This window comes from Polyodon spathula, chromosome 9 (assembly GCF_017654505.1).
Source record: "Polyodon spathula isolate WHYD16114869_AA chromosome 9, ASM1765450v1, whole genome shotgun sequence".
Lineage (NCBI taxonomy): Eukaryota > Metazoa > Chordata > Actinopteri > Acipenseriformes > Polyodontidae > Polyodon > Polyodon spathula.
In genome coordinates this window covers 10,987,322-11,010,332 of record NC_054542.1, presented here as the reverse complement: position 1 = coordinate 11,010,332, position 23,011 = coordinate 10,987,322, and the positions used below count along the sequence as shown (strand labels likewise).

Here is a 23,011-nt window from a genome sequence, read left to right as displayed (position 1 = left end):
TAGACATGCCGATTTGGATGAAGAACAATTAAATGAACTGGAAGATAGCAAAACAGAAAAAATACCACAAAATAAAATAATTTTAAAAAATCGCAGACTTTATACTCATTCACCCTGACTTTGTCACTTCAAATAATGTATTTTTTTAGCGGTTTGTAAATGCTACAGAACAACACAAAAAGACACTTCTGCACATTTATCCACCCCCTCCGACACAGACCTTGAAAAATTATTGAAATCCGATTATTATTATTATTATTATTATTATTATTATTATTATTATTTTATTATTATTTCCTGTTCTGAAACATCAGTGTCTTGCACTCCACAGAAAAAAAACATGAATTCAGTAACGTCTCAACTCCTCCTGGTAGATCTTTCCAGTGGCAATGTAAAATTCAACGCATCAAAAATAAATATTGACACTTGCATGTTTCAATTAAATCAATTTACTCAGCTTAACATAGTGTGTAGTTCAAAGTTATAAATGGGACTACTTTTGTGATTGCTTTATGGTTTAAGGGTATTTAATAAAAAAAATAATAATAAAAAATTGCCTTATGGGTTTTTTTGAGTTATTTTTTTTAAATCCATTGTTTGACCTGGATTATAAATGCAATAAGGCCCTTCAGGGTGTCTGTATATGTCGAATATACGGACTTCGTGTGGTTGTCTCGTGCCACACATCACCCCGAGGTGTTGGTATATTTGATGTATACAGGTATATTGAATATGTACGTGTATACACCCTGTTGGGCCTTATTGCATACATATACATAATAGGGATGCATCTATTTGCTGCAATCTCATAGATGTTCTATTGGACTCAGGTCAGAAGAAAAAGCTTGACATTGTTTTCTTGAAGTCGTGCAATTGTAATCCTAGCACTGTGTGGTCTTGCATTGTCCTGCTGGAAAATCGACACTTCCGGACTGTTGCCTCAAGGACCTTGTCAGTGTATCACTGAACAGTAAGTTTGCTCTCAATTTGCACTAAAGGTGTTGTGTTAAAGGAGATTCCTCCCCACATCCTCACACTTCCACCGCCCCACCGGTTGACTTGAACAACGCAACAGTCAGCATAACGCTCACCACGAAGTCTGCACACACATTGTCTTCCGTCAGGTCTGTCAAGGGCAAAACAGCATTCATCGGTGAATAAAACACTCCACCACTCTCTCTGCTGCCACCTCAAATGTTCTCTGGCCTCCGAGCATGCAATTCATTTTCGTGCAGATGGTGAGCTACAGCCATTCTGCTGATGCACAGGTTATTTCTTCCTGGAATTTCTCATGCTGTAGCCACTGCAGTCTGAAAACGATTGCGCAGATGAATCAATCAGATGTGATGGTCCTGGGCTGGTGTGGTGAACTCTGCATTCCAGGATGTGGCCTGTCCCTCACAAAGCCGGTTTCCTGGTTTTTCTGGACTAGTCTGCTGATTGTTGAAGCAGAACATCTCATTCTCTGGGTAACTTCTCTCACAGACAGGCCGCCTTCAATCATGCCGATAGCAACCAGGTGATCTTCATTACTCAAACGACGCATGGTCGTATCTTTTGCTGTTCTTGCGTTAATTAAAATCATGTCTTTTCAAATGGCTATTTATACAGATTCTTAATCAACTCATTTTGGCAATTTTAGCTCAAATCAGATACCAAACACTGAGCACCTGGCTTTTTTTGAAATCACATGACTTGAGATCAGTATTTTGATATCCCAAGGAACAATACTACTCAAACAACCAACAAACTTATCTGCTCACTGTTTATAATGTAAATAACATTATCTATGTGCCCAGTGAGCTATTGATTTAGGCATTTTTATATTGCATCATATATTAATGTATTTATTTATTTATCTACTTTTTTAAAACATATTTAGGAGAAACCTTTACAATATCAGAAATTATAATTTCCCTAATATATTTGAATATACATGTGCAAAATATACATATGGTAATTGACAGCAGGAGACTGCCTTAAAAAAACAAATTAGAAACAATTAAAAAGGGAAAACAAACAAATAGGTCATTACCTAGAGTTGGAGCATGGAAGAAATAGAATATCCCAAAGGAATGGCCGACAGTAGCTGTTTTGTAGGGATAAGAACTCAACAGCTGTCCACCACTTCAGACAGACTTTTTTGGTTGATTTTAAAAAGATTTTTTTCTGTTATTGCAAATTGCCTGACAGCCTACCTCTTAAGGAGCAACTTCGGAGATTTGACTTGTAAATCCCGAAGGCAAGAGGTCCCAGATTCCCTTGATACTTGGAGCATTCATACTGTGAATCCTTTGGCAGCATGAGTAGATAAAGTGAATCTAAAGGCCACTTAAAATACATTATAACATGACCTTTGAAAATCCTGCTCTGATTGACTGGTTAGGGTGCGGACAAAGGGCAGAGATAAGAAGGAGTAAGTACTGGGATGTAAGAACATCAAGGTGTGGCACAGACTGTATTAGCTCTGGTCATTACCACCACAATGAGGTCTGCTAGGAAAGAGAAGGGAACAAGGCCTCCTTGATTATTGCTGTCGGCTGCTTCTTTTTTAGTGTCCTCATTCAAAAAATGTTCCTTATGTACTGATCGTGTCTTTTGTCTGCCTGTCTCTGTCACACTCAATATGGTAAACACAGTAACTGCCTTGGTTTTGCATTAATTTTCTTTTATCATATACCCCTAGCCTCCTGTAGACTGTCTCGCAATTTCAGATTGCATTTTGGTATAATCCAAATGCAACACTTTATGAATTGTTTTTTAACCTTTCAAGTACTGTGTGATTTATTATGCAAATATGATGACACTATGCGGTTTTTATTTTGAAGTACGACTCAAGGCAGTCACAGGTCCTGATTAGTTACATTTTCTGTGACGGCAGAAAAAAGATTAAACAATTGGCCTGTCTATGTTTTTGAGAATGTTTGTTAGTTAAACCTAAGCAGTTTTCTCAATTTTCAAAATTCGGAACTAATCAATTGTGAATACTAACAATCTGAACAGAGAGTTTGTAGTTACTGTTTCCACATTTTAATCACTGTAGTAAATGATTGTGTCATCTGCATATAAATGTATATTGCCTTTGGTGCAAGATTAAAGTAGGTCATTTACAAAGACTGTGGGGATAAAAAGTACAATAAAAAAATGAATCCCTGTGAGGCTACCATTGTGCCAAAGATAGTGACTGTGACGATCCGATTCTAAAGCCCTGCGACCTTTGAAAGAGACAAGACAAAGATGATGATTCTATGTCAGACACCTATAATTTGTGCTGGGTCAACAAAATGAAAAGCCTTTGATAAACTATGAACACTGCGCTAGTCATTGTCCCACTATACATGGATGTATATAAAGTATTTCATTGGTTAGCTTAAAAGTGCTCATGTAGTTAGATATTTTGCTTCAAAACCAGGTTGTCTGTAACTCGAATTAACTACAATGACCTTAAAGAAAAATATGGTATGCATATGAAATATAATAGTATTCTTAACTATTGTAATTTTATTATTTTTAAGATTCACTTTGTATGTACTTTTTTGCTTCAATCACTGTGACTATTTACTATTTCAAAGCATCACGGTGTTCTCTACTCTGTAGAGCTCTCATACACGTCTTCTCTGCAAGAACACTTTGACTTTGACCTTAGTGGATGTAAGAAATACTACATAGAACACATTTCAGTTAAGCTCTGAGCCTGCATTTTTCTAACCAAACTGGGTTATCTGAAAATGGTGGGCTGTGGTTGATTGGGTAAGGTAACCAAACCCATTATGTTAATTTAAAAGCAATGAGATAACTTAAGAAACTATTTTCCAATGAAAAAGCTACATCTTCAAAAACTACAGGATTACTGAGCATTCTCACCTGGCAGACTGCTAAATCTGTTTTTATTACTGTCACTGTGACAGGTTGCTGGCGTGTAGGTACGATGGAGGTTGAAGTTGACACTCCCCACAGGCGCGCAGGTTTTATTTACATATTTACAGTGAAAACAGATCACGTGACAATGGTAGTGCTCTGAGGGCATACAGGGAAATGTAAGTAAAGCAAAATAAAGCACTGTACAAAAACTATAAAATAAAAGGTGCTGTGAAAACGATGTGCGCTACTCCCTAATGCATGGGAGGTCTACGTCGGCAGTTTCGGTTTCTTTACATTCTGATCCTGGGTCATTCTCATGGAGATCAGAGGATTACCACAAGGCCTTTGACTGGGTAGTGTGGACAATATTCATCCCATTGCCCTCTGCTTTGCATCAGCTCTGAGGTGAATAAGCGTGACCTTTTTATTCCTGACATCCCGCTGCTGGTTAGATTCAACACCTAGTAATCACACACAGAGCATGCAGGCTCTCCAAGGAGCATCGGGCACTTCATTAATTAATTAAAAGAATTACACACATCTTACACTATACTGTTTATAATATAAAGACACAAAACCCGTCAGTCACAATAATATATTTCAGTAACATTTCATATGGCTGAAGGAAACATCTTTTTGAAGTTTGTGTTTGTTTCTGTAGACAGATGATTACAACATAGTTGCAGACTCGTCAAGTATATTTATTCTGCTATTAGGTGTAATGTCTGTTCAGTGTAGTTTACAGTAGAAAAATGACACTGATTATGTTAATTGGTATTGCGTTCTTTACTCGTCAATCCAACACTGAAATTATTTTATTTTAAAAAACTACCATTAAATAACTAAAATAATACATTTAACATTTCTAAAGTGACATAACGGTGCTTAATGAAAGCCCACTCTGATTTAACTTCAAAATGGAGGAAATCGCAATGCATTTTAATACAATGCTGTAAAGCCATAAATATTTGAGTCTTTTATTATGTGTTTTTCACATATGAAAAAAACGCAAATATTTTTGACACGAATATCTAAATTCCACTAATAATACAGGTCGCCAACATTTCTGGAGCAAAATAGGTTTTATGGGTGTGATTTGCCAAATATTTTGGTCACAAATATTTATAGCTTTACAGTATCTCAAATCTCACTTCTTTTTTTTTTTTTTTTTTTAATCTTACTAATTTAGATTTGGGTAATGGGAAAGCAAGTCAGCCTGAGATAATTTAGCAAGTTGTGTGTTTACCCTGGTTCACTGAGTCTTAATCCTGGTTCACTGAGTCTTATTTGATGGATTAACCCAGAATGATTCGCTCAATACAATAGTTGGTCAGTTTAATATTGATACTTTACTAAAGATCAGCATTAGCATACAAATCTGAAAAAGGCATTTTACATGCATAATTACCAATTTCGGAGACAACGCAGTGTGCAGTCTTCATTCCTCTGGTCTAACAAAAAAAACTCAAAACCAGCCTTTTTCTACCCAACCTGTGTTTACGTCATTCTTCAACAATTTTCATTCTTTTCTAACTGTTTTCCAGTAAAGCTTTTGGTATATCCTTTCGGTACTCACAGTTCATTTTGTATCTTTTTCTGTGGTATCCCCTTGGTCCTCCTAATAAGCAATTCATGCATTTGACACACACCCTGCTAATAGGATACATTTCTACAAGAGCTTACAACAGAAGTGTACTAGAGACCAACAACCCACCAGCTTGCCTTTACATGGAATTTAAGGAAGTACACAGAGAAGCTACAGCAGCAAACTATACAAAAATGTTGTAAAACAACACCTTATTTTGTGTAACACTACTATTCATTTTTATCTCCGTGATTGTATTGTCTGTAGAAAAACAGACTTGGTAAGAAGTAAAACAGTGTGAAAACAAAAAAAAAAAAGGTTTGTTATAAGACAAAGGTCATGTTGAGGCAATCTTGTCAGCAAGTAAAATCTCGAAACAATTGGAATTAATATTGTTACAGTATTGTTCAGCATAGACTATATTTCCTTTGCATATCAGTAGTAAGAAGAATGATTAAGTTAGCATTCTATATCAGATATCACTCTCCTGGGAACTGGTACTGGTATACAGATTAGTCTCCTACTGAAATAATGTTTCTGTTTGGTTCTCCAATATACATCACTGGGATTAACATATTTCATTTTGAAGTAAATAAATAAATACAATATATACTGCAATATATATACTGAGATTTTTTGCAATTGTTTTTATTATTACATATATTCAAGTTCTTCTTATTTATGTATGTGCATTCCCTGAAGGGGCTACTACCTGACTAGCTGTTACCTGACTAAATATACTATAATGTACAGTATGTAGGTGATAGAGTTGTAAAAAAAAAAACAAAAGTGATGTTGGTGCAACAAAATAGTTTATTTGAACGCCTGTTTTTAACTGTTTGGTATATTTGATTGGTTGTTGTTGCTGTTGGTACTTTGAGAAGTAAAACTATAATTTAATGTGTAACCTATCAGATCTTTGATGCTGGTGCTGTGCACTTCTTGGAGGGATGCTGCAATTTAAACAGATATCTAGGAGGAACACTAATAAGCAGAAATATATGGAGTTTTAATAAGCCAGAGGCAGTTTTTTTTTCCTCATGAGAGAGATCCCAGATCCTCAAGGACTTATTACACAAGAAAACTTAACCAAAACATTCCCCCTATAAAGTTAGAGAATATGTCACAGCAATAAACTGACTCATGATCTTAAAAAGAAATGTTAGGCAACTTAGGAGATGGATTCACGGCAATACACATCTACACCTACTAACATCAGCCAATTTAAAAGAACCAGACACATGAGCATCTTTTACTAGGCTAGCAAAAGTGGATATTAACACACTGCTATTTTGCATGAGTGGCCAGGGCAGTCATTTGAGAAGGCCAGGCAGACATAAGACGAATGAAACAGAAATGCATTTTGCAGACTTTACTGTAGTAAAATACTTTTAGCACCCAAGGGAAAGGATGAAGAAAATAAAAGGCTACCAATATGTGAAAAGAAACATATGCTGTTGAGTAAATGTACAGACTTCAGTGTAAGGAATTTATTTTTAGCAACAGGGAAAGGATGAACAACATTCAATGTTATTGATATTTGAAAAAAAAAAAAAAAACAACAACAGTGAATATAGGGATTGGACAGTAATTTAGAAACAAACACTGTCAATATAGTGTAAGGCTAATACAGCCAGGATGGCAGTGGTTTGTGTTGATGTGTGTTTTAAAAAAATATATATATTACTAAATGATTACCATATGTAATTGCTACAGAGAAGGTATTGTGAAAGGGCCATAGTCTGAGTCTTCATGAATGGCTTTCTGTAGTAGCTGCCAACTGTGCATTTTGCCATTGTGACTGAAACCTTCTTGCAACACATAGGTGCAGTTGGTATATATAGCAGAATACATTCATATTAGGGATATCCCATTTACACAACTATTTGTTGTCCAAACTTTGTATTGTATTATGGCAAACTTGTCCTCCACTTAAAGGTATTGTTCTTGTAAATTACCACTTGATATTTTATTATGTTTTTTTTCAACATTTCCCTTTTATGTTAAGTTGAATGAATGCCAATATTTCAAAACTAAAACATGTGAAAATTTGAAATACAATTATACAATATGGGTCCATTATCACCGTCGTTTCTTCTTTTCTTTCTTGAGAACAAGAAAGCATAATGAGAGTGCCTTACAAATCCAGTCGTTATGTCAAGGTATAGTTTGCAGTTGCTGAAAGCCTTCTGCAACCACAATCTCCTACATGTAGATATGTTCTGTAAAATATTATCAGTGAAACGATTAAATACCACTTGAGAAAAAAAGTAAGCCCTTTTCACAATTTTAGGTTGCTTTCTGATCCAGTGATAGCACTATGGAACCATGGAAAAGCTAGCAGGTGTCCTGGTAGAGAGCTTGTGCCCTTACGGGTCAATATTTCCTTCAGAAAATGTAAACAAACAAAATATGCAATTTGATAGAATAAAGTTGTATGTGCGAGTGAATTACATTTTAGTATAAAATAGCACATTGTGAGATATTGTAACTTTTAAGAGGTGAAGGCTCAACACAAATGTCATTAAAGTAATTGTAATTCTGAAGACTGAAGCTTTCAACGGGCAAGTGTTACTGTTACAAACGTTGCAGATTCTGAATGGACATAGTCCTGATATCCTGCAGTTTACCCAGCTGGTTGGAATATTTGAAATCCCTGTTGGATACAAGTACAAGCTGTACCTGTCAGTTTATATGCTTCTTTAATATACCTTACACCTGGGTCTGGAGAACTATTAGGTCAGCTTCCACCCATCATCCTCCAGTGATTTCAGGTTTTAATTATATTCTGAATACTATCGCAGTACCAGTTGGAATATAATCCTATTTTTTTCTTCTAATCCACCCAACATTTGTCAACGGATAAGCACACAGTAATTGAGATGTAAGTTCTACCTCTAGCAGCAGGCTTGCTGGCACAGGCAGAGCCGGATTAAGTTTAAAGGGGGCCCTCTTTGCATATTCATTTGCTTTCATTTACTGTTTTACTACCACCACACTCGACTAACATTGATCTCAAATTATTCAGTCTTAGCTGATCCATATTTTACCTGATTCGATGTTTGCATTTGTGACTATCGCAGTATGAGATCAAAACCTGACCAAATTGTCTATTACCAGTATTATCTAAGTAAATTTAAGTAGGTTTATAACACGGCTTGGATAAATGACAACATCTGATTGGTTAAACAGCATCACATGACTGTGCTTATATATAGCGTATAGCATGGCTTGCTTACTAATGAGTCGCTTCACACTGAATAAATCATTACGCATTCTAAATTCCATGACAAACTGCCTTTTTATTTGTTATTAGTTAAAAAATTACTGCATAAATAAGTGACATTCCACCTATTTCCTTTAATATATTTGGGGGTGAAATTCCATATAACTGGTACAACACTAAGTTTGAGTGAAGACAGCAGTCCATCTGAAAAAAAGAAAAATAAAAGCACCAGCAAGAGTAGATGACGAACTAAATGAAACAGAAGAAAACAAAGATTAAAAAAAAAAAAAAAAAACACTAAAAAAAAACATAGCATGGGCTGATTAATGTACTTAAAGGAAAAAATATGGACATTCATGTTAAGGAAATAACAAGCACACAGCGGCAGTAATGATTAAGCTTTTTGGACACACACAGACGATTCCTAGTTCCAGGACAATGGGAGCTGGGAGAACGAAATACTTCTAGCCAGGTCAAAAGCATTGAGAATTCACACTTCCATATTTAAAGTACAGTAGTTTGTATGAAGAAAAGGATCAACTGTTGTAACGAGCGGACAGTTTGCACACACTGGGGAATTAGAACAAGCGAGATGTAAAGGATAATAATCTGGTGAATACAGTATACACATTTGCAAGTTTGCTGTCTGAAATACATGATCATTTATGGCTCAGTTTTACTGCAGACTGAACCGAGCACAGTCTTCCTACTCTCTACTGCATGTACGTAAATGCTATACGTTTTCCCAAAAATGTAATCCATGTACACAGTTGAATTTATCGCGATTGTAATTGGATTGTTTATCCAAGTCATGTAAATGCAGAAGTGTAGTTTTCAGAAAACCAGTTTGTGAATACATTTCTGAAAACTTGATCTCATGTAACCATTCTGACTGAAATATCCTGGCCAGAGACAGCTAGTGTACGTGGACCACTATAAAAGGCGCTATACAAAGTAAAGATCGGTTGGTTGATTGATCGATTGATCAACAAATTACTCATATTTTATAATTCCAACATTGGTTTCTAGATGAATACAGAATTGGGCCTAAACTGCCTTACTGCCCTTTGATTTATCCTTTTCTGGTTATTTATTGAGATCTGTAGGTATTTGTTTCTTATCACCCCAAGATGCCATCTGGCATATTTTATTGGTGGAGCTATTTCATACAGTTTTTTTTTTTTTAAACTTGGTCCCCTTTGAAGTGATAATAAGAGTTTGTAACTGTTGCAGAATATATTTCGGTAATTGATTTGGAAAGGCTGTGGGATAGTCCTAGTCTGAGAAGCCTAAGCTAATAAGTTGTAGCCCACCCTTGAGGCATCAATTTGAAGCTTCTCTGATTTGTTGAGTTTTCTGAAAACTTGTGTAGGTAAGAAAAGCTGAATAATTTCAAAGGTATTGTTTCAGGTTTTAGACTTTACTATATTACTGCTTTGACAGCAAAGATACATTATTAAATGTAATGTCCACTCTACATCTCTTTTAAAAAAGGGAATTGCCTCAGGAGACAATCTCCCAATATTCATACAATATACAGTAACATATTCAGTGGAGCAGCTATTGAAATGCAGGTCTGTGAGAGCCACTACATGGTGTAGTTTATGGGTTGTAGTTTGTTTCCTGACAGTAAATAAAAAGGCCATTTACACATATTAATAAACTTTGGGCACAAAGGTTGTTGGGGCTTTTTTTTTTAAATGAAGTAGGTCATAAATAAAATTGTAATTTAGAGAAAAGTGATTTTAGCAATGCAAGTTAAGTTATAGGTTTGTTCTCTTTTGTGGAATAGCTGGCTGTGCATATTAAACACCTGCCTCTTGTCATTTAAAATACAGCTCTGAGTTAGAGACTCATACTTGTCAATGAGGATTCTTTACAACCTTTGAATTTAGCCTTTCTGATGTTGAGCCACAGAATACATGAAAAGCCACATATAGTGTCAATAATATAAAATGCATTTCCTGGTTATTAAAATGATACAATTTCATAATCCCCTTTTATCAATGCGTGATGCAGTTCTTAATAGCCAGAAAGAGTAATACAGTTTAGTAATAGAGGTGAAGAGTGGAGGTATTGGCATTATTAAAATGTACCCCAATGGGTTTCAAACGTACCACTTCCATTAATTATAATTATTTTACCTATGTAAGGTTATTACCCACGTTGAACATACATTCAGGTAATTTCTGTGAAATGTTATCTGTATGAGATCTTCTTATTTCCACAGTTGTGTACATTGTTTCTTTTGTTTCCCTGAGCTACAACCAAGCTTGTAGTTGACAGGCTACCACAGGTAGGAGCATCCCTGTTTAGACAGATAATGCTTCTGTGCCTGCAACAGAATAAAGTAGTGTGCACACACAGGATAAACTGGAAGAATGTAGTGAACAGACAACCAGGGTCATTGAAGGACACCACAGCTTTGTAAAAATGTATTCCTTTTATGTAGTTTTTGCAATACAGGTCTCTTAGTTACAATGGCTTTTGGACCATCCACTGCATACAATATAATGTCCCTATGCTTGCCCATTGTACACATATAAAGTTAAAACAAAAAACAAGTTTTCAGGTTCCTGTCAAGGCACTGAAATGCCCACGCCCCTCTGCCACATATTTCAGCAGTAGTTCAAGTTTGAAATCAGTGGGTGCGTATGTCCCACCAAGCTTCTGTTATATATTCCTGTTTAATGGATAATACAACCCCCAGCCTGACTGGAGTCAAAATAACATGGGAGCACGCCCTGGGCACTACACTGAGTCAGGAGGACTGGGAAAATATCCTTGCTAAATTAAGTAGACCCATGAAAGAAGCATATCTTAAATTAGTACAGTTTAAAATACTACATAGGTTGTACTGGACTCCATCCGAAATATAGAGTGGGACTGAGGGACTTGCTAACATTCTGGAGATGTACACAGAGTGTTGGGCATGTGGTACGTATGCTGTGGGATTGCCCACTTGTACAGTCTTTTGGAGGAAGGTTCTCAAGACTATCAGCTCTGTGATTAGGATAAAGGTTAATGCTGATCTGACACTGTCTTTTACATAAAGGTCATTTTGAAGAAGGGTGGAGGGTAAAATACTTAACTGGATTGTGCTGGCAGTTGCAATATCTAAAATAATTATTCTCCATTATTGGAAAGATCAAATCCCAGTCCCATAAGAGGAATGGTACAATACCTTAGCTGAGACAGCATCCTATGAAAGACTGAGAAACAAAATACAAAACGGAATGCCGGGGTCTGAAGAGGTGGAATCCCTTTTTAGTCTGGGTGCACAGGGTACAGAAACCACAAACAAAACCTAGAAGGGATATAGGTTAGATTACTAGGTACTTACTTTCTGGTACCACTCCAACCAGTAGTGAGTCCAATCAAGATAGGACTCACTACTGGTAAACTTAAGATATGAATATAATGATACCATTGCACTAAGGCAGTGGTTTTTTTTTTTTTTTTTTTTAAAAGATAGATTTTTTAAATAAATACATAAGACAGCTAATTGATCCAAGTTATTGCCTTTCAAATGAACCATTGATGATCACTCTAGGATTTGTAAAACTGGAGAAATGATGTTTGAAGTTATGAGTGTCAGTGAAACTGCAGTCAACAGAGCTGAAATGAGGCTTCCATGTTTCAGGCGCGAAGTGTAAAAAGCACTAATAGTTTTTCCCGGATTTAATGTAAATCGTGTTTTTTTCTAGATTTAACCAAAAAAAAGTTCTGATTTAGCTAATACATGCATGTTAACAAACACATTCTTGTAAGTTTTGAAACGTGTACAATTTTTGGCATTGTAGTATGCAGAGGAGGCGGGGAAGTGGAGACACTGGCTGTTGGAGTGTAATCTGCAGCATACAATACCAAAGATTTGATTGCTGAACGATAATGTTTTTCAGATGTTTCTGTTAGGTAAATGTTGAATCACCAAGCATAAAAAACAGATTTAAGTAAAATCTATTATTTATTAGAAATCCATATTTAATGTGTCAGCTAAATGATGACTCGCCAAGTTTTTAAAAAAAGATTCATAGTGTAATGTTTAATTTACATTACACACAAGGACAATTTTCAAAACTTGTAAGAATGTGTTTAACATTTATGTATTTAGCTAAGTGTAGACATTTTTGTATTTAGTTAAATCTAGGACAAAATATGCGATTTATATTAAATCCGGAAAACAAACACCTGTTAAAATATAACGTTAATGTTTATTTTTTAAATATTGAATTTATGTTTTCAACTCTTCATACTACATAATTTATCTTGAAAGCTTCACTGTCTTGTAGACTATTCCTTAACACATTTTCATTAGATATAAAATTGTATTGGATTCGGATGAAGCTCAATACGGAGGCCATCAAAGATTGGACCACAACACAGAATTCTTTACCGAAGCTGTCCCTTACAATGGCTGCAGCAATTCAGCAATGGTAAGTCCCATTTTTTGTATTTTCTTGAAGTAGAATTTATTTTGTAAAATGTTATTTTTTTTCTTTTGAGAGAGAGAGGATATAGCTGTCTTCTGATTATACTAAACAAATATATATTTGAATACAGTATTTTTGTGATTTAAGTTTCAGCATGATGACTCAACAAATTGTAATATATATAACCACAAAAAACAATGTTTTACATGACGGTAAGAGCTGACAGTTCCGAAAAAGATGGGAAATTGTTAGGTAAGGGGGACACTGCGTCCTTACCTGACCTACGTTCAGCCAGGCTTTCCAGTAAACATTGCTTATCTGGTACAGAAGGAGGGTTCACTTGTGTGTAATGTCCATTCTTTTTTCACTGGAAGGCTGATTTTAAAACATGATATTTATATGCAGTGGAAAGTAGATCCCTCCATTTAGATTGTAGTCCTCTCTGTATGATAAAGGAATTTTTGGTTTGCTGTGTTTTCTTTTTATTTGTGGTGCAAATGTTTTTGTCTAAGAAATATTCTCCAAGTAGGACCACACTTTTTGATACCTTATACACATATACATACACTTCTCATACATAAAACAAGGTGTTGTTATTATTAGGCTATTACATTTTTAACAATTTTTAAAAGACATGAATATTTTAGCTATATTTATATTAAACTAGCTATCTGATTGATTATTAATAACAACATGGAAATATTCTTAAATGTATTTATATTTATACCTTTTTAAAAATGTACATTGATTCAAATGGCGTCATTAGGAGGAGAACGGCACATTTCCATACAATCAATTCAACTATTTCATTGCTTAACATAAGCAAGGTAATAGCCTAATAATCATGAACAACAGGATCTCCCGGATACTTGTATCTTCATTAACTAGGAATTTCAACATGTAAACAAAACGCTGGGATAAATCCTATTAAAAATAATAATAAATAAATAAATAAATAAAAATAAGAGCTGCCTTTTTTTTGTAGTTGAAATGTAGCTACCCTAGTGTATTCACTACTATACAGTATGTATTGTGCGTCACAGTTCACACGAAAGGAGGGTTCTGAGCACTGACATGCTGCAAATTCATAATTGTTTGTGAGCAATTTATTATGTGATTTGTTGTGTTCGGAAACAAATTATATTGTTTATATTGTTTGTAATATGTTATCGTACACAATATATTAGTATTACAAATATATATAGTTTATGCTTGTTTTTTTTTTTTTAAATGTCTTTGGACTATATATGATGGTAACATATTGTAAGGGTTCCATGTTTTGGTTTGACATTTACAGTCTTCAGATTGTAACATTCTTTGGTCACTCAATATAGTGTCTCTAACTATATGTCTAATAAAGGATGTGATACTTCCCAGTGCAAGTCTTTATGTCAGACAACATCACTACCACTAAACCAGAAACACCAGCCTATTGGTCCTAGCGACCTGTCAATCAAATAATGGCAATAACATTACTGGATGTTACACAGATGATCAACCAGTGTGGGTTCTGTTCAAATTGATTTTATTGTAATTTTATGGGGAATTATTAACTTTTCATCATTTACAATTGCTATAAGATATAAGATCATCTCGCACATTCTTTTCCCATTTACACAACATCTTTAGACAACTATGATACTGCAATAGGAACATGATTAAACACAAACTTTGCATTTTAGATGAGGGAGGAGAAAACTTGATTTCCTGTTATAGTATTCACATTTCTTTCAAACAGCATTTTCATCTGGGGGATTCACTGCTATCAAGGTTACAGTTCCTTTACACAGTATTCAGAAACTGGTTAACATTATATGGCAAAGTGCAGGGCTTGCATTGGTGCTAAGGCACATCCAGACACTTGTCTTGAGACATTTTGGGTGATTTGAACATCCTATTCCTCTGCAACACTTTGCCCCTAGTCGATGTAGAAATACCACATGTGCTATGTAAACAACAAGGTGTAACTACTTACTTTAGGACCATCTGGATAGTGTTCTGGGTCTGCATGCTTTCATTTTGAAAGCCATTTAAAAAGTTCAATTTCTAATCTATTATATCTCAAAGCATCTGGAGCTCTAAGTCTTAAGAGGAAAACACGGCTAGTTGGGTCATAAATAAACTCCTTGAGCCTCATTGTTATCTACTAGGTGCATGGTTATTGAATAATAAATGTCGTTTATTTGTTGATAGATAGCTGTGATGCTGCACATAAAATACAAGCAGGCTTTTTCTTTTTTGTCCTTTTTTTGTTACAGCTAAGGCAACCATTTTGCTAAGGGGTTCCCTTTTTCTTTGCAAGCAATATGTATCAAGCAGTGCAGTAAACTAAAATATTGACTTCAATACATAGACAACTTCACAGTTTAAAAAATTAATTCTTGAGTTTGAAATCTGAACACAGGCAGTGCTGCACAATACTGTCACTCCTTGCAGATAGTTGGCATACAAAACAAAACAAAAACTCTTTCATTATTGGCACCATTAGCAAGTATCAGAGTTGCAAAGTTAGATTTAACATCATTAGATCATCCCTCAGGGCATAAATGAACTTGACTACCTGTGTCGTGTCTGCTGTGTGGATAAATAAAACATTTCAGAGTCCGTTGTTCTCAATCTAGCGCATTTCACTAACACAAAACTTGTTTTCCTATTGGTGTTTTTGGCCTGAAAAGAGATCCAAATCTTCACTGAATAGAGGAGTGCTGACAATTTGGAGATTACTCTCTACTATATAAAGTTACTGTTTGGTTCTGAGCTGACCAATGATCTTAATTAAAACCTTAAGAAACCTGCTACCTTTTTTTTTTTTTTAAGTTGATTGCCTTGGCTTTATAGTGTAGTCAATGTGATTTTAGATATGGCTGTACACATTGCACAGAACAAGAGCTTGGATTTTTTGGGACTTAATACATTGCTACTTTTATTAACATTTAGTTAGAAAAAAAGGGATATCTTTATTAGTCCCCATTTCAGGACTCAAAGGTGTAGTCTGTGACTACAAGTCTGTCATTTATTTTGCTGATGGCAACTTTACTGGAAATAATGAACTTTATTCAAAGCAAAATTGCTACACAACCAATATGGTCTTTTAGATCACTTAACCATTAACATTTGCAAATATGTTGGTAAGGTATGGTTAATAAAAAGTGCTTATTCACATGCAACAACTGAAAAGAGCTGTTTTTTCATTCACATAGATATATTGGCAAACTCACTTTAACAAAATTGTAGTTGGTAATCCTAAATGTATCCCTGATTAAATGTTAAACACCTATTTAATTTGTATTAAGACTTTGTAATATTATAAAACAAATATCTAGTGAGACTATTAGACCATTAAGTAATTCTAGGTCAGCATCATTGCAGACAAGGTTTTCTTAGTCTGTTTGTCCACTGAATGCCACTGTAGCTGCCTTGCCACCTTTAAAACCAGTGTTATTTTTTCTCGTCAAAAATACCGATTTATGATTATCTTGTGTTGGATAAAAATCTGACGGCATGGAAAAAAAAAAAAAAAAAAAACTCCACTAATCATTTACCCTCTTTCGAGGGGATATTTTGCCACAGCTTACAACTTTTTTAATGCGCATGTGGAAGGGTGGTGGGTAATTCACTGACACGGGAGACAGACAGGTGAATTTGGCAACACTACACAGGTGCCCAGTTTTATTTCAGGGTGCTATTTTTCTTTTTATCCCGCAGATGGCGCTGTGGGTCCGTGGTCTGATTTACCAACGATGGTAAACAGAACCACGGGTATACCAAGCGATGGTACACAATACTGGCATCCTTGCAGGGGCTTCGAAACAATAATTCAACAGAAGGCACAAAGAAACGGGGAAAATAAAACAGTAACAAAACTACAAAGAAAAGGTGCTGCACTTGATAGTTATATCCCAGTCGCCGCTACCCGTGCGACCCTGATCACCGTCCTACACTGCTGGCTAACTAGCCTGCTCTTTTACAATACACCGGGGTCTGCCCAAGGGTTCCCCGCTCTCACTGTCTCGCTGTGAGACTTTCTTTTTTTTTCTCCCGGCTGATTCCCTGTCCTGGACCAGCGCTTCCGCACTCTCTGCGCGTTTAAAGGGCAGACCTGAGGAAACAGCAGAGCAATTTTTTATAGGGCTAGCAATCTCCCAAGACTCGCCTCTCAGCTATTCAGAGAGGGGGAAAGTCCACACACCCACTTTTTTCTTATGTTGACATCTATTTTTGTACGTATTTCTCAAAACGGAAATATTGGATATTAAGCTAGTAAGAGTTAAAATCATGGATTTTACAGCCTAGGTATCACTTTATTATCTAACATTTTTCCCTTTCTTTGGCAGCAATTATGTGTAAAAGAGTCATTTGAACTCTGTACTGTTAATACTGTACATTATTGTTTTGACAGGTGGATTCATTGTTTTATTTTGATTGCTTGCAGATTGACCAAATATCCAGCAAGTGGTACCAAAGTAAATGTTGTGTTATTAGACATAAACACTCATAACAGGTTTTAGACATTTTATAAGCTTGTAAAACCTGTGGAAACCTGAGTGACAATAAGACAGCTGGGCTTGTAACCCCATTGGTATTGCAGTTGCCTGTAGGCAGATGAAAATTAACACCAGTAAAGGACCCATGCTTTTGAATCTGTATTTAAACAGTAGGTTAGAGATTACAAAGTATTGTAGCACAGTATGACATTTAATATAACTGTGTTTGACTGATTTAATTTCAATGACATGAAGATTATAATCTGTGTTATGATTTCTGACCTGTCTCATTAAGAATAATAATAAATAAAAATACAAACATATTGTACCATTTTTTGGTAGTTTACACCAAAGTGAGGTTCCTGCATTGAGTGTTTTTCCTTTTTACTCACATTCTGCTGAATGCACCATGAGCATGAGCTCCTGTTATATTATCGAAAACACCTCCCTAACTACAGTTGCTAAGGCCGTAAAGGTTCCTTGCTGTTCCATAAATAGAAGTGGCAGGCTTTAGTAGTGCATAATGTGGAAAATGTGTAGAAGCCTGTTGAAGATAAGCATGTTCTATACTGTAATGTCTTACAATATAGATTTAAAGCCACCCCACTTTGAAACTGCTGTGTCACAATATACACAATAATCTATTTTTTTTTAATTTGGTGACCCCTTACTTTTATTTCTGTGTTAAGTGTATTATGAAATATATTTTATTGTGCAAAGTATAAGAAAAAATGGTGTACTCGTAAGATTAATGCTATCTGTTGCATATGTGTGATAGCTGTAAGCATGTATTTTATAAGTATTTTACTTTATCACTATTATTCGTTTAATAGAAGAAAAACAACACATTGATAAAAACATGCTTTCTCTTCTGCAAATGTCAGGGCTTGAGTTACTGGGGGGGGGGGGGGGGGGGGGGGGGGGGGGGGGGGGTCGATCCCTTTAATTTTCTCCAAATAGTTTTATTTTCAAATTTCCTTTTTAAGGTGACCGGTATCACTTAAAACAGAAAGGAACCTGATAAAAATATGTTAATTGTATGATGACATTATCTGCCTTGTCAGATATGTTTTTCAGTACAACTTGTACATAGGCTAATGTCTGTGCTTATATTAAGGAAGATTAGTATTCCTTCCATACGTAAAGAAGTGACAACATTTAATTTGATCAGAAAAGGGATCCGATTCAATCTTATTATACCATAATCCATGTCTCAGCCTATACTGCAGCCAAGATCAGCAAAGAAATCAGCCATCATTAAAAGCATAATTGACATTGTCAGAAGACACTTTCCTGATCATGATTAGTACCAAAATACATAGATTGAAAATAATGGAATAGGTAGGACATTTGATCATGCAATTACCACCTTTTTAACAGGTTCCTTTTCTGTTTTAAGTGATACCTGACAGCTTACAGCATGTTAAAAGGGGGGGGGGGGGGGGGGGGGGGACGACACACACACGACACACAACTATTCTGAGAAACTTAAAGGGTTTCCCTACCTGGATTACTATTTATCATAGCTACTTTAGAAAGAAATTCCTGTTTCTGCAATCAGGGCAGCTTCCAAACAAAACTTCTAATGAAAAGTTGATTATGTTTAAAAAGGCGGGGAAGTTTATGAGTGATGTAGTGGGCTTCATTTAGTGCACACAATCAAAAGATGTTTAACGCATTTTATGTCCTTTAATAGTTTAATAGTGGAAAGTGGCTGAAAAATATATCCTAGTATATATTAATCATAGCAAACTAATGTTCCCAGCAGAAACTGCAATAGGAAAAAAAAAATACAAATACCATGTCAAATTTAATTGTAAGAAATTCAATATTTTGAAAAAAAAAATTCGAATATGTTTTCATACGGGAAGGACCTGGTTTGCAGATTGGACACTGGAGGATAGCATAAAGATAGAGAAAAAAAGATGGAAAGTGGAAATCAAAGAGATGCATTTCCTTAGGCAGAAAAGGGACGAGATTTGTAGCAGTAATCAGCAATAAAATAGATTTTGTTGTGAATTGAGAACCTTGGAATTGTATATTATTGAATTGCTACTTTGTAATGTGGTAAATATACTTGTGTAGAAATGAAATAAGATAATAAGATAATGTATTCACAAAAAAAAGTTTCCACTCTGAATATCACCATGAGTCTCTGCATTCACCTTCAATATGGTATTAGATCAAACATTGCCAAAGTGAAAATAAAAACTTCCCCGCAGCTTGGGAGTTGGCAGTTATTCACAATATTTCCATACTGTCCCAGTTTAAGGAATTCAGTCTGGTCACCTTAATCATTATCAACAAAAAAATCTCAGAACCAATATAGCTTTTTTTTTTTTTTTTCTGGACTGGAAAAACCTGATTGAATTGTGAAAATGTTGTGTTTTAAACCAGTTTACAAAATCAGAAACATATTATTATAAATCAGCCTGTTAGGCATTCATTCTCATCTCTTTTCTCCTCTGCATTTTCTTGGGTAGTACTAATCAACATTTGACATCTGCCTAATTACAAATTACACTAACAATAAATGTGTTCTAAAGAGCTGCCTGTTAGCTAATGTTTTAAACTCACAACACATTGGATTTTAATTTGAAGAAATCAATGCCAGCATGTCATTTCCTGTTGACTTGAGACATTTAGCTATGCTGTAAGCTCTTACTCAGTTTGGATGACCTATTGTAGCGGACCCTTTTTCTCTTAAGAAATGCGTTTATATCCCATTGTAGGGATATGCTTAACAACAGTAACTGCCAAAAAGTATACTGAGTTACTAAATAATTTTATTGTAATGTATTGCAGATTGAGTTTGTATGCGATATAATAAATCATGACAGTAATTGAAATAATTGTCATATTAAGGCTCAAAGGTATTAAGACTAAAGTCATTGTTTGTGGTCAAGATGCTAGTGGATGAAATAAATCTTACACATTTCGACTAAAGCCAGAATGTTTTTATCAAAATCCTGGTACCCTGATATATAAATGTAACCATTACCGTATGGGTATTTACTAGTGATGACCGATTAATCTAAAATACGGTTCATTTCCGATTATTCAATTAAACACCAAAACCGACTTTGAATGATTAATGAACTGACACGATTTCAGTCAATTATTATAGTATAAAACTTCACGTCACCTTTATGGTCACTTATCGTTAAAGTTACTTCCACATTCCAGCCACTTTCGATTCTAGCGGTTCGTGTCAGGCAATCACAGTCGCTGCTCTCACTCTGGGATCTGTAGTCCACAGAACCCTTGAGACCCGCCCTCCCGTTAAAGATCCCATAATGCATACAATATTTAATGAGTTAATAGACTGCCAGCCATGTATTATTATCTTTATTCTTAGTCTTCTCTGTTATGCAGCATTATTAGTCCTAGAGAGTTAGGGATTCAAAAGAGCTTGAGAGAAGATTTCAGGCAGTTGAGACCAAGAGAGTGGTTTGTCAGATTGTGTGTGCTATTCTTTTTTATTTAAAAATGGTTCCTGTGAAGTGGTATTGTTTATATATTGGTTATGCTGCTTTAGTAGTGACTTCAGTATAATGCATACTGTATGTTTTGTAGGTTTGAAAGTGCTGTTGAAAAAAGTTATTGAAGTTTAACAGTAGTTTTAATTAGAAAAAAGAAAAAAAAACATTGCACTAGTTTCAATCTTTTTAAAACAGAGAAAACATTTAGAACCTTTTGTGACTTTTTCCCCTAAGAATGACATCATTAGAATAATCATAAACGTTATCAGGATTATTATTTTCAAATATCGAATAGATAATCGAAATGACTTGTAAAAGTGATAATCGCTCATCACTAATATTTACCTTGTAAAGACCCAAAACCTCAATAACATATATCAAAGCTGCTTGCAGAGCCTGTGACGCATTCATGGCCCACCCCCAAGGGCATAAAAGTACTGCGCTCACAGATCTCAGCGTAATTTTTCCATCAAGTCTGCTGCAATCATTAACACAGCAATTTCAGGGAACCAGGGTTAAGGGCTACCCTATTTACTGCATTTTCTAGGGTAAAAAAAATCGAACCTATGGAATTGAATACTACTTTTCATACTTGAGCGGAATCACTGTGGGGGAAAAAAAAAATAGAAATTCGCTATGAAAAATGATCGATTTTTGGAGGGAAAACGCAGCAATCACCACCCTGTCCTGCTAAATTTGGGTATAATCTGAAGGCAGTCTGGATTGGTTGCAAGCTGTCACATGATTATTGCTCTGAGGAGGAGAAAGAAAAAAACAAATGTGGATTCACCCTGTAAACTAGCAAAGGGAAACCCTAGGGGAGTACCACCGTCTTAAGAGCTGAAATTGGACGACAATAGGTTTTTAACTACTTCAGACTGTCCAGATTGCAGCTAGCAAACCTGATGCTCATTGTGGGACCAGCCATCTCTCCGAAAGATGCTTTAAACATATTTTGAGCCAACTCGCTTTCTTAATCAAACACTTATTACCAAAGGAAGTTGTTTCTTTTTACCCACCTATCTTGATTGAGTTAACAAACGATGTGCATTGATCTCACCGGATTCTATTTGAACCTACATTTTGTTCTGGCTCTAATCACTGAATTCAGCTTATTAATTTCCACTGTGTTAGTTTCTAGTAGTGTGTTGCTAATGTAAACAATCTGGTATTCAGTTATGGATTAACAACCATTAATTAAGGTTTAAAGGGAGGTAGAGAGATGGAAAATAAAAACCAAAAACTAGACATAAAAAATACATAAAAAATATAAAAAATAAATAAATAAAAAATACATGGATATTTTCTGTGATAAAAAAGATAATAAACAGGTGCTAAGATTCAAATTGCAAGTTAATTGAGTGTATAATAATAATGTAAATTAAGTCAATATTAAATAATCTTAAATATAATTTTCTTTTTTGATAATTTGATAAGATCTGATGCTGAAGTCCAATCCAATTTTTTTTGACTCACCAATGGCGGTACGGTATGTATCGCGGTACAGGCTGAACCAGATAGCAGACCAGTGGGCTGATTACTGAGAGGCAAAGAGATATATCTCTGCTCTTCCGAACTCAGGCTCAGCACCTGAGGGACTTTCCTTGAGAGGAGGTCCGCCACAGAGTTTGTCACCCGGGGAAGATGTACTGCCTGTAGTGAGAGGAGGTTCTCGTGTGCCAAGAGCAAAAGCTTGTCTGCCACACAATGGAGACCTTTAGACCTGAGGCCACCCTGATGGTTGATCTAAGCCACCACTGTTATGCAGTCAGTACAGACAAGCACATGCCTCCCTTGAACCTCCTGCAAAAATTCTGGAAGGCTAGGCAAACTGCCTGTAGCTCTGCAAAGGGTGATTCCACATACCTTGCTCACCTCTGCCAATCACACAGCACCCCAGCCTAGGCTAGACGTGTCGTTGGTGACACTGCACAGCACTA

At 35.5% G+C, this 23,011-nt stretch overlaps 1 protein-coding gene across 2 annotated transcripts in view; it reads left to right on the top strand.

Annotated features, from left to right (window-relative positions):
- LOC121320401 (1,4-alpha-glucan-branching enzyme-like) overlaps positions 1–23,011 on the top strand; it is a 257,808-nt gene that overhangs the window by 214,715 nt on the left and 20,082 nt on the right. For both annotated transcript variants that reach the window (XM_041258689.1, XM_041258690.1), the window contains one exon: positions 12,991–13,108. In XM_041258689.1, the coding sequence (XP_041114623.1) occupies positions 12,991–13,108 (118 nt within the window). The remainder of the gene's footprint in view (positions 1–12,990; positions 13,109–23,011) is intronic.